The sequence below is a fragment of the Dasypus novemcinctus genome, chromosome 4, assembly GCF_030445035.2.
Source record: "Dasypus novemcinctus isolate mDasNov1 chromosome 4, mDasNov1.1.hap2, whole genome shotgun sequence".
In the NCBI taxonomy this organism is placed as follows: domain Eukaryota; kingdom Metazoa; phylum Chordata; class Mammalia; order Cingulata; family Dasypodidae; genus Dasypus; species Dasypus novemcinctus.
In genome coordinates, this window is record NC_080676.1 from 58,729,162 (window position 1) to 58,745,410 (window position 16,249).

General features: G+C 43.0%; 1 protein-coding gene and 1 pseudogene across 1 annotated transcript in view; both read right to left on the reverse strand.

Annotated features, from left to right (window-relative positions):
• Positions 1-3,175: 3,175 nt before the first annotated feature.
• On the reverse strand, positions 3,176-10,333 carry LOC101438325 (SREBP regulating gene protein pseudogene; annotated as a pseudogene).
• Positions 10,334-10,420: 87 nt separating this feature from the next.
• The window catches only part of ABCC5 (ATP binding cassette subfamily C member 5), an 88,660-nt gene continuing 82,831 nt past the window's right edge, over positions 10,421-16,249 (reverse strand). Inside the window, exons 27-30 of the mRNA XM_004464585.5 lie at positions 15,979-16,057; positions 15,612-15,725; positions 14,849-15,013; positions 10,421-11,855 (exon numbers count right to left, since the gene is read on the reverse strand). Of these exons, the coding sequence (XP_004464642.1) occupies positions 11,754-11,855; positions 14,849-15,013; positions 15,612-15,725; positions 15,979-16,057 (460 nt within the window). The 3' untranslated portion in view covers positions 10,421-11,753. The remainder of the gene's footprint in view (positions 11,856-14,848; positions 15,014-15,611; positions 15,726-15,978; positions 16,058-16,249) is intronic.

The following is a 16,249-nucleotide window of genomic DNA, read 5'->3' on the forward strand; positions in this document are numbered from 1 at the left end:
CTGAAGTAAGTTTTAATATTGGGAAGTGTTAGCCCTCCAACTTCATTCTTCTTTTCAAGATGGCTTTAGTATTCAGGGCTCCTTACCCTTCCATATAAATTTGATGATTGTTTTTTCCATTTCTGCAAAAGTTGTTGGAATTTTGATTACGATTGGGTTGAATCTATAAATTGCTTTGGGTAGGACTGACATCTTAACAACATTTAGTGTTTCAATTCATGAACATGGAATGGCCTTCCATTTATTTAGGATATTGATTTCCTTTGGTAATGCTTTGTAGTTTTCTGTGTACAAGTCCTTTACATCCTTGGTTAGGTTTATACCTAGATATTTGATTATTTTAGTTGCTACTGTAGATGTAATTTTTTCCTTCATTTCTTCTAATGATTCTGTATAGAAACATTACTGATTTATAGGTGTTAATCTTGTACTCCATTACTTTGCTGAATTCATTTATTAGGAACTTTGTTTTGGATTTTTCAGAATTTTATGTATATAGGATCATATCATCTGCAAATAGGGAAAGTTTTACTTCTTCATCTTTAATTCAGATGTCTTCTATTTTTTTTTTCTTGCCTAATTGCTGTTGCTAAGCACCTCCACTATAATGCTGAATAACAGTGATGACTGGGGGCATCCTTGTCTTGTTCCTGATCTTAGATGGAAAGCTTTACGTCTTTCACCATTAAGTAGGATGTTAGCTGTGGGCTTTTCATATATGCCTGTATCATGTTGAGGAAGTTTCCTTCTATTTCTAGATTTCTAAGTGTTTTTATCAAGAATAGGTGCTGGATTTGGTCAAATGCTTTTTCTGCCTCAACTGAGATGATCATGTGTGTTTTCCCTTCAATTCGTTAATGTGGTGTATTACACTAATTGATTTTATGTCGAACCAACTTGAGCATGGTGAATAATTCTTTTAATATGCTGTTGGATTTGATTCGACAATATTTTGTTGAGGATCTTTGCATCTATATTCATAAGAGATATTGGTATGTAGTTTTCTTTTCTTGTAGTATCTTTATATGGCATTGGTATAGGTGTGGTGTTGGCCTTGTAGAAAATATTGGGGAGAATTCCCTCTTCTTCAATTTCTTTGGAAGAGTTCAAACAGAACTGGAGTTAAGTCTTCCTGGAATGTTTGATAGAATTTCTCTGTGAAGCCATTTGGTCCTGGGCTTTTCTTTGTTGGGAGATTTTTGCTTACTGATTCAATCTCTTTATTAGTAATTGGTTTGTTGAGGTCATCTATTTCTTCTTGAGTCATAGTAGGTAGTTTGTGTGTTTCTAAGAATTTGTCCATTTCATCTAGGTTATATAATTTAATGGGATACAGTTGTTCATAGTATCCTTTCATAGTCCTTTTTATTTCAGCAGGGTTGGTAGTAATGTTCCCCTTTCCATTTCTGATTTTCACTATTTGTATCCTCTTTTTTTCCTTAGACATGAGTGTTTTATGACATAAATTTTCCCCCATACCTCCAAATAGGCTCCAATAGGTCACTAGTTACCTGTGGCAGAGATGGCTAGATGTTCACCAAAACCATATTGTCTTTTTTTTTTTTTTTTTAAGATTTATTTATTTATTTCTCTCCCCTTCTCCCCCCACCCCGGTTGTCTGTTCTCTGTGACTATTTGCTGCATCTTCTTTGTTGGCTTCTGTAGTTGTCAGTGGCTTGGGAATCTGTTTCTTTTTGTTGTGTTCTTGTTGTGTCTGGCAGGCTGCACTTTCTTTTGCACTGGGCGGCTCTCCTTATGGGGCGCACTCCTTGCACATGGGGCTTCCCCACGCGGGGGACACCCCTACGTGGCACGGCACTCCTTGCACGCATCAGCACCGCGCATGGGCCAGCTCCACACGGGTCAAGGAGGCCCGGGGTTTGAACCGCGGACCTCCCATGTGGTAGACGGACACCCTAACCACTGGGCCAAGTCCGCCGCCCCATATTGTCTTCTTCTTAGGCACACAGCTAGACAATTAGGTACAGCCATGTAACTGAGTTCTGGCTGATGGAATTTGGATAGAAGCACAGTAGCCCATCTTCCTGCTCATAAAAATTCCCTGTTCAACATCCTACACTCTCTCTTCCCTGATGCAGAAGGACCCAGTGCATAGATTCCCTAATGGATCTGGTAGAGAACCTCAAATCTAAAGACTGGCAGAGCAACCAGGAAGGAGCCCTTATGCAGCATAGCAGCTCACACTTCCTGCCTTCAGGAAGCCAGATGCCATGTAAACAGTACCACCATGATCTTGAGACTACTATACTGTGAGAAGTACTAGCCACATGGGGAGACCTGGAGTGTGAGATACTATATAGAGTGAGGTCAAGAAGTACAAAGGCACCAGGCATGGGCGTGAAGAGCCATTTTGGAAGTGGAACCTCCAACCTGGCCATCCCAGCAGATGCCACCTAGATCAGAGATATACCACTGAGCTGAGCCTTTCCCAAATCCCTGGGCCAAATAAAATGTTACTGTAAATTGCTACATTTTGGGGTAGTTACACAGCACTACTGGAACACCCATCCCCAGAAACAGCCAATAGCATATTGCTAGCCTTACTAAGCATTTATATTTTATTTTGTATTATATATTTTTAAATTATCAAATACGCATTTTTCTTAGAAATCCAAATAGCACATAAGTGCAGAAATGTAGAGAGTGGAAATGCATCTTTTTAAAACATTTTATTATTTATTTCTCCCCCCTCCCTCCACTGTCTGCTCTTTGTGTTCATTCGCTGTGTTTTCTTCTGCATCTGTTTGTATTCTCTTTAGGCAGCTCCAGGAACCGATCCTGGAACCTTCCAGAGTGGGAGAGAGGCGATCATTCTCTTGCACCACCTCAGCTCCCTGTTCTGCTACGTTTCTTACTGTCTCTCCTCTGTGTCTCTTTTTGTTGCGTCATCTTGTTTTGTCAGTTCTCTGTATTGGCTGGTACTCCTGAGCAGGGCAGCACTCCTGCATGGGGCAGCACTCCACGTGAGCTGGCACTCTGCGTGGGCCAGCTCACCACATGGGCCAGCTCACCCTCACCAGGAGGCTCTGGGTATCAAACCCTGGACCTCCTATATGGTAGACAGGAGCCCATTCGCTTAAGCCCCATTTGCTTGAGACCCATTTGCTTCCCAGAAATGCATCTTAATCACACCTTACAAAAGACACAACCACTGTTAAGAATTTGATCTCTATATTTCCAGGTTTTTTTTTCTAAATGCATAACAGCTTTATTCATAGACTGATTTTTTTTTTTTAAATTGGGATAACTTACATAGACAGTTCGTATGATCTCAGAAGTATGAACATTTTTCATGTCATTAGATGATCTTCAAAAACATGATTTTTAAAGTAGCAATCTGAAATACTAGAAAAAGGGTGGCAGACTTGGCCCAGTGGTTAGGGCGTCCGTCTACCACATGGGAGGTCTGCGGTTCAAACCCCGGGCCTCCTTGACCCATGTGGAGCTGGCCCACGCGCAGTGCTGATGCACGCAAGGAGTACCGTGCCACGCAGGGGTGTCCCCCGTGTAGGGGAGCCCCATGCGCAAGGAGTGCGCCCTATAAGGAGAGCCGCCCAGCACAAAAGAAAATGCAGCCTGCCCCGGAATGGTGCCGTGCAAACAGAGAGCTGACACAACAAGATGATACAACAAAAAGAAACACAGATTCCCATGCCGCTGACAACAGAAGCGGAAAAAGAAGACGCAGCAAATAGACACAGAGAACAGACAACCGGGGTGGGGGTGGGGAGAAGGGGAGAGAAATAAATAAATAAATCTTTAAAAAAATAAAATAGTAGAAAAAATACAATTAAATTGAAAAAATTAAAAAGTAGCATTTCCTTGTAAAGATTCATGTATTTGTTTTATTTGAAAATTATTTATTGAGCCCCTAGTATATGACATGGCAGGCACTTTTTTTAGGAACTCATATTACAGTAGTAAATTTTTAAAATCCCTGCCCTCATGGAGTTTATATTCTAGTGGGAGAATAAGCAATAAATAAGATGCAATTTTATTTGGCCCAGGGATTTGGGAAAGGCTCAGCTCAGTGGTATATCTCTGATCTAGGTGGCATCTGCTGGGATGGCCAGGTTGGAGGTTCCACTTCCAAAATGGCTCTTCACGCCCATGCCTGGTGCCTTTGTACTCCGTGACCTCACTCTATACAGTATCTCACTCTCCAGGTCTCCCCATGTGGCTAGTACTTCTCACAGTATAGTAGTCTTAAGATCATGGTGGTACTGTTTACATGGCATCTGGCTTCCTGAAGGCAGGAAGTGTGAGCTGCTATGCTGCATTAAGGACTTTGTGCAGAACTAGCACAGTATCAGTTCCACCATATTTCATTGATCAAAGTCATCACAGGGCCAACTCAGATTCAAGATGGCAGAGAAGTATACTATACCTCTTGATAGGAAAGTGGCAGGATCACTTTGCCAAAGTGCATGTGAGAAGAGAGATACTGTTGCAGCCATCTTTGGAAAATACACTGTGTCACAATAGGGATGTAAGCAATTTTTGGTTCCTGCTTTGTACCTTTTTATGTTTTCTAAATTTTGTGCCATAAGCATGCATTACTTTTTTTTTTAATGGGCAAAGGACTTTAATAGACATTTCTTTAGAGAAGATATACAGATCACCAATTAAGACATGAAAAGATGCTCGATGTCATTAGCCAACAGGGAAAGGCACATTAAAACCACAATTATATACCACTTTGTACCCACAAAAATGGCTACTCTTTTTAAAATGGAAAAATAAGTGTGGGCGAGGATGTGGAGAAATTGGAACTCTAGTGTATTGTTGGTGTGAATGTAAAATGGTGTAACCACTGTGGAAAGTGACATGGCAGTTCCTCAAAAAGTTAAACATACAATTACAATTTGACCTAGCAACCTCATATCTATATATACACAAAAGATAGTGAAAACAGGGTCACAGATTCTTGTACACCAATGTTATAACAGCATTATTGACAACAGCCAAAAGCTGGAAACAACCCAAGTGTTTATAAACAAATGAATGGATTAACAAAATGTGCTCCATACACATTTTTCAATTATTCGGCCATAAGAAAAAATGAGTTATGAGACCTGCTGCAACATAGAAGAACTCTGAATACATTATGCTTAGTGTAATAAGCTAGACATGTAAGGACAAAAATTGCATGATATCATTTATAAGAGATGATAAGAAATAGCAAATTCACAGAGATAGAAAGTAAATTAGAGGTTACCAGGGGAGGGGTAGAAAAAGAAGGAGTGTTTGTAAAAAAATTTTTTTAATTTAAGAATTAAAAACAAAAAAAAGCCACTACTTGACATTTTATTCTCTAAGAAAGCCAACAGTCCACAAGGCAGGGCAAGGCAAGCACCCAGCTGGAATGAAAATGGGCCAAGGTCAATACATAGTTTGAAAATGTTGACTTTTGGGGAGAACAAGTATAGTAGTCAAAATCAACACTAAATAGTTGCAGTTAAAGCAAAACATAAACACACATTAAAAAAAAAAAATTCTTACCTAAGCAAGGGGACAAGGTATATTCTTCTTTACAGTGTCTCTTGGCCCCTTTTTGACCCTGGCTCATTTTCATGGGATCAAGAAAGGGAAAAGTTTGCAGGAAAACCAGCGTCGATTGCATGGACCTGCAACAACTCTGAGAGGTTGGCATTACAATGTCCATTTTACAGATGCAAAGGCTAAGTAACTTTCCCTAGGAAACGATGCTAGAAAAGTGGTGTAGTTTTATTTTTATATTAATCAGTGCCCTAGTATATATTTTTAAAGTGTTAAAAAATCAGTGTCCTTCCAGGACTTGTAAGGATGGGCAAGTCCCAGGCCACAGCTGGGAACTTGGATGAAGGTTTTCCATGAATTCCCCAGGAGAACCTGGTTGGCTGAAGTAGAGAAGAAAATTCTTCCTTCTGACAGTTGAAATCATACTTCTCCTTTTGAGACCTTCAGCTGGTTAGATGAGACTTCCCTCAAGTGAAGGCTGTCACCTTAGTTGATTGCAGATGTAGTTAGCCATAGGTTCAAATGACTCAAATCCATGAAATACTCTTAGGGTAACAATCAGACTAGTGCCAGGCTAGTGCTTGCTTGACCAAATATCTGGACACCATAACCTATACAAGTTGACACATGAAATCTACCATCACAGTTGGGTTTTCTTTCTTTTTAAACATAAACTAGAACTATTCAAATTGCAAATCATTGGGAAACTAAGCGTTTGCATCTATTATTTTACAGAAGCTGAAAGCAATAAAGAACAAATACATACAGCAAGCTGCTAATGTATCTCCATTTAAGAACTGACTTAACACTGGTTTCTCCAAGAGGACAAGGGGATGAGGAGGCCCATGATTTTCCTGAAGCTCCCTTTGTACTATGGCTGAGTAGAACACATGCAATTTCAGAGGAAATGAGAACACTGAGTCCTCCAGGGCAGTAAGCCAGAATTTCTGGTTAAACCATTCTCTCACATAGGTATACAAGCATATTTGAATACTACTAGAAAATGACCTGTGTGCACATGGTGCCAACTGCTAGAAATTTTGCACAGAATTAGAATGGAACAGTGTCTGACTTTTCAGGTAATTTTTTGTTGTCAGGATACGGTTAATTCCTTGGTGTTCAGGGCCTACTCCTAAAGACAATGTTAAAACAAAAACAAAACTAGCCCCCCTAGAGAGAAAATCTGTGTTCTAAGAGACAAAACATTTTATCTGGGCAAAAGGATAATTTAACTAACGAAACTCAAGAACACAAGAAAACAAGAACAATTACAACTATAAAAATAATTTCCTTGAATACAGTCAACTAGAAAGCCAAGGCATTTTCCTACACAAACATTATCACTTTCTCACTACTCCAGTGAAATCTAATAAATAATTTTACAGTAAAAGGGCCCAGATCAGAACAGTTAGTAAAAACTTGGCCCTTGACACCTGGAGAACAGAAGTCACAGCTCCCCCACAGGAACGCCAGTTGTGCCATCCAGGAATCAACCACCCAAAGTTTGGTCTGTGGTTTTGTCTTCTGTGAATGTGAATAGTTGGACTTTCCATGTTGTTTTACAGAACAGTTTCAGCTGGTTAAGTCCTGGGCAATGAGTGCAGCCAGAGTACAGCATGAGAAGTAGTTTCCCACAAGGCCTTTGTCCTCTGACCCGTGCACTAGTCTGAATGCTGAAGTCTGGCTTCCGGCTGGCAGTTCTTCAGCAGGGCCTCTTCTGGCCTTTTAAGTCTTCTGCGCTCATCAGGCAGGGAAGAGCTCAGAAGGGCTTGCGCCACAGCAGTACTTGGTATGGGGTCCTATAGATGTTCTCCTGCTGCACACTCTGAGATGAGATTCTGCATTTTGCCAGGCACAATTCAAAGTGATCTTCCACTGCCAAGAAGAGGTTCTGGAATGCCACTGTTGCCCAGCTGAGGAAGTGCTCCAGGAAGTGGCTTGCTGGGCTAGAGGCAGCAGGAGATGCAGTACTCATAGGTGCCGCAGCAGCCGCTGGACAAGCAGCCATTGCAGCAGTATTGCTTTGTGCTAGGACAGGACACGACAGCAGCCATTCACCTGCACTCCTTCCTTTCTAGTTCATCCGTGATGACGTGCTTCCCTTGAGTGGAGCTACAGCACTGATTACCTGCTTGACTGCTATTGCCCAGGTTAAACTGCACTTCCAGGGAATGGGTTGACCATGGCCTTGAACCAGGAGAAGATTCCAATCTCTCACTGCGCTTTCCTCCTGCTTGAAGGTGCTGGCGACGAGGTAGATGAGCGAGACCCTTAAGACCAGGGCGAGCACCCACCTCTTCCGCCACACCATGGCCGCCAGGTCCACCATCCCAGTGGTGGAGTGGGAAAGGGCCCGGCCCAGGCTGCATGGCTCCTAAGAACCCGGGAGCTCCATCCCTAGCAGCCTGGGCATGCCCCACTCCTCGTGGTTCTGCCCATGCATTACTTTTATAATCAGAAAAAATGTTCTAAAAAATGTGGCCTGTAATAGTGAGGATAAACGTCAGTCCCAGAGAAGGTCCCAGTTATCAGAGCCTTTCTGTGCCCCTCTGTGACTCATCTGCTTTCAATGCTATGCCCTATTTTTAGGTGCTCAATCAGGCAAGGGGTAGGAAAGCTACTGTGCCCTAAATACTGGGCATTTTTTCCCTATTTTTCTTGATGTCATGTCATGTAAAGTATTCTTTTCCTTAGTGATTTGTCTCTTTGAAGCAATCAAATTTCTTTTTGCCATACCACAATGAAAGTCTACAACTCTGATTTATATTAGCAAATATTCACTGAGCATTTACCTGAAAGCTATAGTATAAAAATCAGCAGAACAGTGTTACTTATTAAGGACCTACTATATGTAAGACATAATACTTACGCCAGAGATTATGAGGTATACAAAAATAAGGTGATTTACTGCTTTCAAGAAGGTTACATTCATGGAGAGAAACTGACAGGAAAATAATTAGTGATGATATGCAAAGAAAAATAAAATAAACCTTACAAAAAATGTGTAAGCAAAGTAATAGAGAAATTTGGTTGAGAGAGAAAGGCTTTGTGGAGGAGTATGTAGTTTCCAAGGCTGCTATAACGAATTTCCACAAGCCGGGTAGTTTAATACTACAGCAATTTACTGTCTCTCAGTTCTGGAGGGCACTAGTCGGAAGCCACGGTTTGGCAGCTCCCTCTTGCTCTGAAGGCTCTGCCTGCACCTCCCCACAGCCCTCCTCCCTGTGTCCTCACCTCTTCTTCTGAGGACTCCAGTCTTTGGGTTTAGGGCCCACCTTCACCCAGTGCGACCTCATCTTAATTACATCTACAAAGACTCTACTTCCAAGTAAGGTTCCTGGTGGAGATGGATTTTGGAGAGACACTGTTCAATCCACTATAAGGAGACAGTGCTTGAACTGAGGTTTAAAAGAAAAATATGAATTTGTTTGGCTAAAGAGGGCCAAGGAATTCTGGCTGGGAAAACAGCAAAGGCATCAAGGTGTGACAACATATGGCCTGTTTTCAAAATGTTTAGTAGAAACGAAGGGTCGGAGTTAGATACTGGATGACCTCGACCACAGAGCTAAGTACATAGACCATCCTGCAGGCAACAATGCTCTGAAGATTTCTGGACAGTGAAGTATTGGACCCAACTTTGTTTCTGGTCTATATTTTGGCGGCAGTATATACAATGGTTCAGAAAGGAACACTGCAGCAGAGACCAGTTAAGAGGCTGTAACTAAAATATCAAAATGGAGGGGGGTGGGCCTGAACTAGGACAGGGGGTAGTGGGGTGGATGGTGAGGCATGGGGCCCTGGAGATGACTGAATTTGGGAGGAAGGGGAAGGAGAATGAAAGATGGATTAAAGGATTCACGCGTGAAAAAGCAGGAAGCCAGTGACCCGGGACAAGGAGCACAGTTGGAGCTCTAGAGGCTGTCTGAGGCGTCTGGGAGAGGCCAGTGGGGGCGTGCGGCAGCCAGCTGGGACCAATGCTGAGGAGGGCTGAGCCCACAACTGAGGGCCTGTCTTGGGTATTGGTGTGAGGGAAAGGACGCACCCAAGGAGAGCAAAGGGAGTGGGAAAAAGTCAGGCGTATGTCTCTGTCCACGCAGGCAAAGCGGGATGAAAGAGGTGGGAGTAGAACCAAGAGATGAGAGAACAGAATTGAAAGGAAGTTTATGCCATAGGTCCCAGAGCTTGAATGGCAAGACTGCAAAGTGGCTCCTCCTGCTGGCCTTGTTCTTCTTGGAGGTAAATCCAGGGACGGATAAAGTGGTTATTTGTTTAGATTAGTGCTGTGCAACAGAACTTTCTGTGATGATGAGAATAGTCGATAGCTGTGCTGTCCAATACAGTGGCTGCAGGCCACATGTGGCTCACGAGTACCTGAAATTTGACAACTGGAAATGAAAATTTAACTTTAGCACTAAACCCTGAATTTTCAAGACAGCAACTTACCAAAAGGTGGAGTTTAAAATATGACTTCCATTGATGGTCAGTAGAGACAATATCAAACTGTTTAAAAGCTTGCTGGCTGCAATCAACATAGTACACTCAGAACCTTAGAATGAGTCCCCTTTTGAATGGGCACTTAATTCTTAAGGGGTTAATCTGTATGAATCAGCTCAAAGGGCAATTATATTGTTTGAATTGCTGAGAACCCTCAAAAACCATTTATTTCAAATGTATTTCACCAGACCACCCACCTCACGATAACCATTCCTCTTTCCCACTCTCCACCTAGGGACACAGACTGTAGGGACTAAAGGCTACTTTAGATATTTCCAGGCATTTTGGATCCATTCCCCTTAGAACGAAGCAGCTCTGCCACTGGTCCTTACCAGATGTAACTACTCCCCAGACCTTCAAAGGCATCTTGCTCCCTTCCCAGAGAACTACTTTTACATACCAAGCATTGTACAAAATCCAAAATAATTTTATTTACTTTTTCCAGATTTTTGCTTCCACAAGGTGTTTAGCAAACATGCTAAGGCGACAGAATGTCTAGTTGGTCACGACATGCAACGCTGACCATTCAACCCACCTGAGCTACCCGCCCCACAGCACAAAGAGGGTTTGCGGAGACACACTGAACCACACAGCAATCAGCAACCTGAGGTAGGTCTCTTTACAGTACAAAAAACTTCTATGCCAGTGTGAGACACTGATTAGCAAGAGCTGCTTAAAGCTGCAGACTTTGGAGAGAGAGACTGTGCGACAACTGCAGTGAGAAAGGAAAACAGACCCACCGAGTCCTGAACCCTGTCACTGCACTGTGGAGGCGGGGGAACAGGCAGATGAACAAGGACCACCTAGAAAGCAGCGGCTGGCTCCAGGGTTTGGAACCAGCGGGTCTAGGAGCCGGGCAGCTCTGTGCAGTGGCCAGCGTTAGGAACCTGAGGCAGTGGGACACTCGGAACAGACTGATTCTTGTTTAGAAACAGCAGCAGAAAGAGGAAGGCAGGAAAGAAACTCCTCTTCTCCGAGGAATGTTTCTGTGCTTTTCATTCCTGATGGAGGGAGTGAGAGGGGTCTGGGGCTTTGCCTGCTGCTCTCTAGACAAAGACAGTGAAGCGACAACAGGACAGAAAGCAGGAGCCCTGAGAATTCACATACTCTGCATGGTCTTTGTCGGCCCCACCCTTTGTGTAGCCCCTGGAGTGGCTGTGGGGAGGCAGCAGAGGGGGCTGCTGAAGGGCCCACTATTGCCACACTTATTCCTTTTGGGCACCCCAAAAACCTGGCACTGTGAAACAACCAGCTGGAGAAGAGCAAAATGCTACCCTTCTGACAGTCTAATAGCAAAACCAGATCTCTAGTACCGCAAACTGTACAAAAATGATAGAAAGGAATCTGCACTGTTATTAGCACAGTGCTTATTTTAATATAAAATAAACAGCTTACGTTTCTCACTGTAAATATAGGCTATTTACAGAAGTATATATAGATATAGCTAGACGTATAAAGCTTCATTATAGGCCTCTGATACATTTATAATAACGGTTCCCTGAACCTTTTAGAGTGCAATTAAGAACAAAAACTAAATTTTGTTTACATGAATATGGAATAAATACAATAATCAAAATATGACTCTCCCTAAAAGTGAAATACACAAGCCAATCCTGAACTGCTGTGCGAAAGATAAAATTGGGAAAGGCAAGGTTTCTCTGCAGGAGGAAACAATGAGGGGCCGGCCCCAGGCAAGGAATGGCAATGCTCCAAAGAAAAAGATTCCTAGAGGGGAGGAGTTAGCCCTTGACAGCGACCTTGTTCTCTGCAGCAGCGAACATGGCATAGAACCGGGAACTGTCATTGGACAGGAGGACCGATGGGGTGTCAAACTCCACCACCTGCAAAAGAAGAGGACCATATTAGGATGTGACTCAGGAACTTAGGGTGATTCGGAGGATCCACTGCTTAGGAAGGGAGGTAAATCCCAGAGCACCCTGAGGATGGCAGCAGGATGACAATTCAACTGGCCCTAACATGCCCAAATGTTTTTCCTGTTTGTTTTAACTAACCAGGGTCTAAGGAAAAGGTCAGAAAGAAAGAACCCCTTCATATGAATCCCAATTATTTCAACTTCGGACATTTCTACTATACAGGAATAAGTCAAAAAAGGATGTATAAACAGTAGGGGAAAACACTGCAGCTCCAATCAGGGGCATACCAGACAAACGTCATCTTATTGTGCAAGCTGATCTAAGATGGAAAAGAACAGCTCAGGAAAAAAAGGAAATGAGTAAAGAATCAACTTTATCCATTCATCTGATAGATTTCTGTGCAGTCATTGAAAATCATCTTGCAGTGGAAGTTGAATGACAGATTGGCAGAACCTGTCTCCCATGATAGATGCTCACTTTCCCACACTCCTTTGCTGCAGGTCAAAGGCGTGGGACATAACCTTGGCCATGGAGATGTAAGGGGTAGTCTACTGGAACACTGCGAGAAAGGCTGTCCTGCCTGATGGAAGGAGAGGCATGAAGAGAAAGTGTCCGTCCTTTGTACTAAGGTGTGTGAGGATCTGATGTCTGGGCCTAGAGCAGACATCCTGCACCACGAGGGGAAAGGTAAGAACATCTGGAAGATGAGTCAGAACCTGATATTGCTGAGCTGCTGAATTCACTGACCCTGGGGTGGCCACCCCCTGCCCCCTGCCATGCCGTCTCAGCCTCTTGGACTCTGGCACTCTGTTACCTGCAGCAGAAAGCATCCTAGCCATTAGAGTCTGGTATATACAGGCATGAAAAACAGTAGCAGGGGTGAGTCAATGTATTGGTAATGATTATCTTTAGGGAGTTAATGACTTTTATGTTTTTTTGCCTTTATGCTTTATGTTTTCTAACTTTTCCTAAAATCACAAAGAAATTTTAATTAACAAAAAAAAAAAATTAAGGGAAGGGAAGGATAGGGTCCCTCACTAACGGCCTATCACTCCTCATTCCAAAACAATATCAAAGCACCACAGAAACACAGGGTCTGGATTTGTGTCTTTAGGAAAAAAAAGGTGTTCACGGTCCCTTGTATCTTATAATTATGTTCTTTTTAGTACCTATCTACTGACTAGTAGTTCTGTTGATCTAATGCATCAGAATATCAGTAAACCTTTAGCAAAATGCAAAGATAGTAACGAAAAGTTAAAATATTTTCAAGATGAGGAGGAAAATCACTAACCCCTATATTCTCTCAGATTCAATTTTAGAGCTCTGAAGCCTGGGCTGAACCTGCCCTGTTAAATGGTTTTTTCATTATTTCACCACAAGCAGACACAGTGCAGTGTGGTGGTGAAGAGCACTGGCTTTGGAGTCACTGGTCTGAGTTGAAACCTGACTCTTCCACTTCCTGTGAGCCAGAGACAGGTTAAGGCCCAGGTCCCTGACCCATGGTCCCTTCATTCGGAAAGCAGAGTAAATGATTTCTGTATCTTTCTCAGTTGTGATGGTGATATACTGAGAGTATATGTAGGGAAGCGGACTTGGCCCAGTGGTTAGGGTGTCTTTCTACCACATGAGAGGTTCGTGGTTCAAACCCTGGGACTCCTTGACCCGTGTGGAGCTGGCCCATGCGCAGTGCTGATGCGCGCAAGGAGTGCCCTGCCACGCAGGGGTGTCCCCCGTGTAAGGGAGCCCCATGCACAAGGAGTGCACCCCGTAAGGAGAGCTGCCCAGCATGAAAGGATGTGCAGCCTGCCCAGGAATGGCACCACACACATGGAGAGCTGACACACAAGATGACGAAACAAAAAGAAACACAGATTCCAGGTAACTCTGATAAGGATAAAGTCGGTCACAGAAGAATGCACAGCGAATGGACACAGAGAGCAGACAACAGGGGTGGGGGTGGGGGGAGGGAAAGAAAAAAAAAGAGAGTATATGTAAAGCATTTAGTACAGTGCCTGGAACACAATAAGCATTCGGTAATAGCAGCTATTACAGTAGCCATTATTTTTAACAACAGAAGACAAATTACCCATTATAAGAAGCTTGTTATTTCTACCAAATCATTAATTTACTTCCATACCAGGGGCACACAAAGAAGTTACTTGGTCAACATAAATTTACTTAAAAACTTCTAGGTGCAAAAACCTGTAGTACTGAGCACTGCTGGGAGCCTGCCGATGAAGAGGTATGACCCCTGTCCTTAGGGAGTGTATGGTCCAGTAGGGGAGGCAGGACATGTACAAAGATCACTGTCAGATGAGGCAGGAACACTACAGGAAAGGTACAGATGAGGTTGCAGAAGGCTGTGGCAATCAGAGGATTTCAAGAAACTTTGGCACTTCTTGAGGGACAGGCAGGTTGAAGCAGGTAGGTGGCAGAGGGATAAAGGAGAAACAGCATTTTAAGTAGATGGAATAGCATGTGTAAAAACACAGGCAAAAAAGCTTAGGAGATACACAGTTGTCTAGAGCCAATGGAACCTGCCAGAGAGAAGGGGGAAATTAAAAAAGCTGGGCTAGGGTTTGGAACAGCTGGATAATAAGCTGGGCACCAATATATAATTGCACAAAGTAAACACTGGGCAGCTGGTCTTACTGCTGCCCTTGTGCTGTGCCTTGTAATTCTCGTGTATATGAAAGAATTACTAAGTACATGCACACTCTGACCTCAAAATGTCACATTTATAGACAAGAAAAGAAAAAATAGCAAAGCAAAGTGAGAATCCAGTAATAATGCCTCTGATCTAATCTCGATTGGGAGGGCTGTCCAGAAAAGTTGCTATGGTGGCTTATTGGAATGTTCAGAAATGGTGCTAAGAGAGCAATCAGTCCATTCCTGCCAGGGGCCAGTTTTCCTCCCATACAAGGCCATATGCCAGCCAAGGTCCCCAGAGGGTTGCACACCTGTCCCTGGGCCAGCACCATAATCCTGTCAGAGCCGAGAACTGTATGTAGGCGATGGGCAATGGTCAGCATGGTGCAGTCTGCAAATGCTTCTCGGATGGTCTCTTGAATCAGTAAGTCTGTCTCTGTGTCCATGGCAGCCGTGGCTTCATCTAAAATCAGTATCTGCCAGGGAAACAGAGGAGAAAGAGGGATCCAATAAATTCCTTAAGCATTCTGGGTAATCTAGATTTTACTAAGATGTATTTCATAATTTAGATTGTATATCAAATGTTTCTAAGGAGGTACAAAATACCATTTTGCTTAGAATTGATATAACTTCAAATCCATGTTTGCCTTGATTTCCACAAATAAAAGGATATGTGTATAGCACTGATTTATTAAAATACTTGCCCCTACTTGATCTACAATTCTGAACTCACACATTAATCTTTCTGGATCTCTCCTCTGCTGTTTGTAAAATGACGGGACCAGATTAGATGACTTGGATGTTTCTTGCAGTTTTAAAATCTATGCTTACCAGTGTTCCAACTGTTCCTTGGCTACAAACAAAAGGAGTCCTTGGAAACTGACAGTTTAGGGAAGTTAAAAACAAAAACACCCCTTGGACTTAACCCCTGTTGAGGTTAAATTAGAAACTCCTCTGGGAGTGCCCTTAGAGTGCTGCTGGGCTAGAGCCAGAAGACTGGGGACCCTGGCGCTGCAGGGGGAGGCCACTTTCTGATTCTTCCCACGGCCCCCACCTCCCATCACACTGCTTCACCTTACAGTGACGGAGCAAGGCTCTTGCCACGCACAGGAGCTGCCTTTCTCCCACTGAGAAGTTGTCCCCATTCTCCATCACTTCAGATTCAAGTTTCAGAGGTAGCTGAGCAATCTAGGGAGAAAGGAGGCAAAGATTGGAAGGGTAAAAACCAAAATTTTGTCAAAATCCAGGAAGAAAAATCTGTTTCATTCTGAAACAGATGAAAGAATTATTAGCTAATAATTCTTCTAGAATAAGTACAGGTGTGATGATCAAGTGGGTGAGGACCCACATCTTCTATGTCAGTCTCCATTTCAAATATGAAATTGGAATTTATATTCGGAATTTGAGCAAAGCTCTCCTCAGTTCTTTTTTCTTTACTTACACATTCTTTCATGTGTGTCCTTTCTAGGGCATCCCAAATCTGGTCTTCTGTGTACTGGTTGAAGGGATCCAAATTTGATCTAGGGAAAGGAAAACATAGTAGGAATTTCTTGGAGGTCCCACATTTAGGTGATCACAACGTGGCAGCTGTCTGTGGTAAAAGTTTAAATATGCACTGGGGGGAAGCGGATGTGGCTAAAACGACGGGGTTCCCACCTACCATATGGGAGGTCCAAGGTTCAGTTCCCAGTGCCTCCTAAAGAAGACAGTGA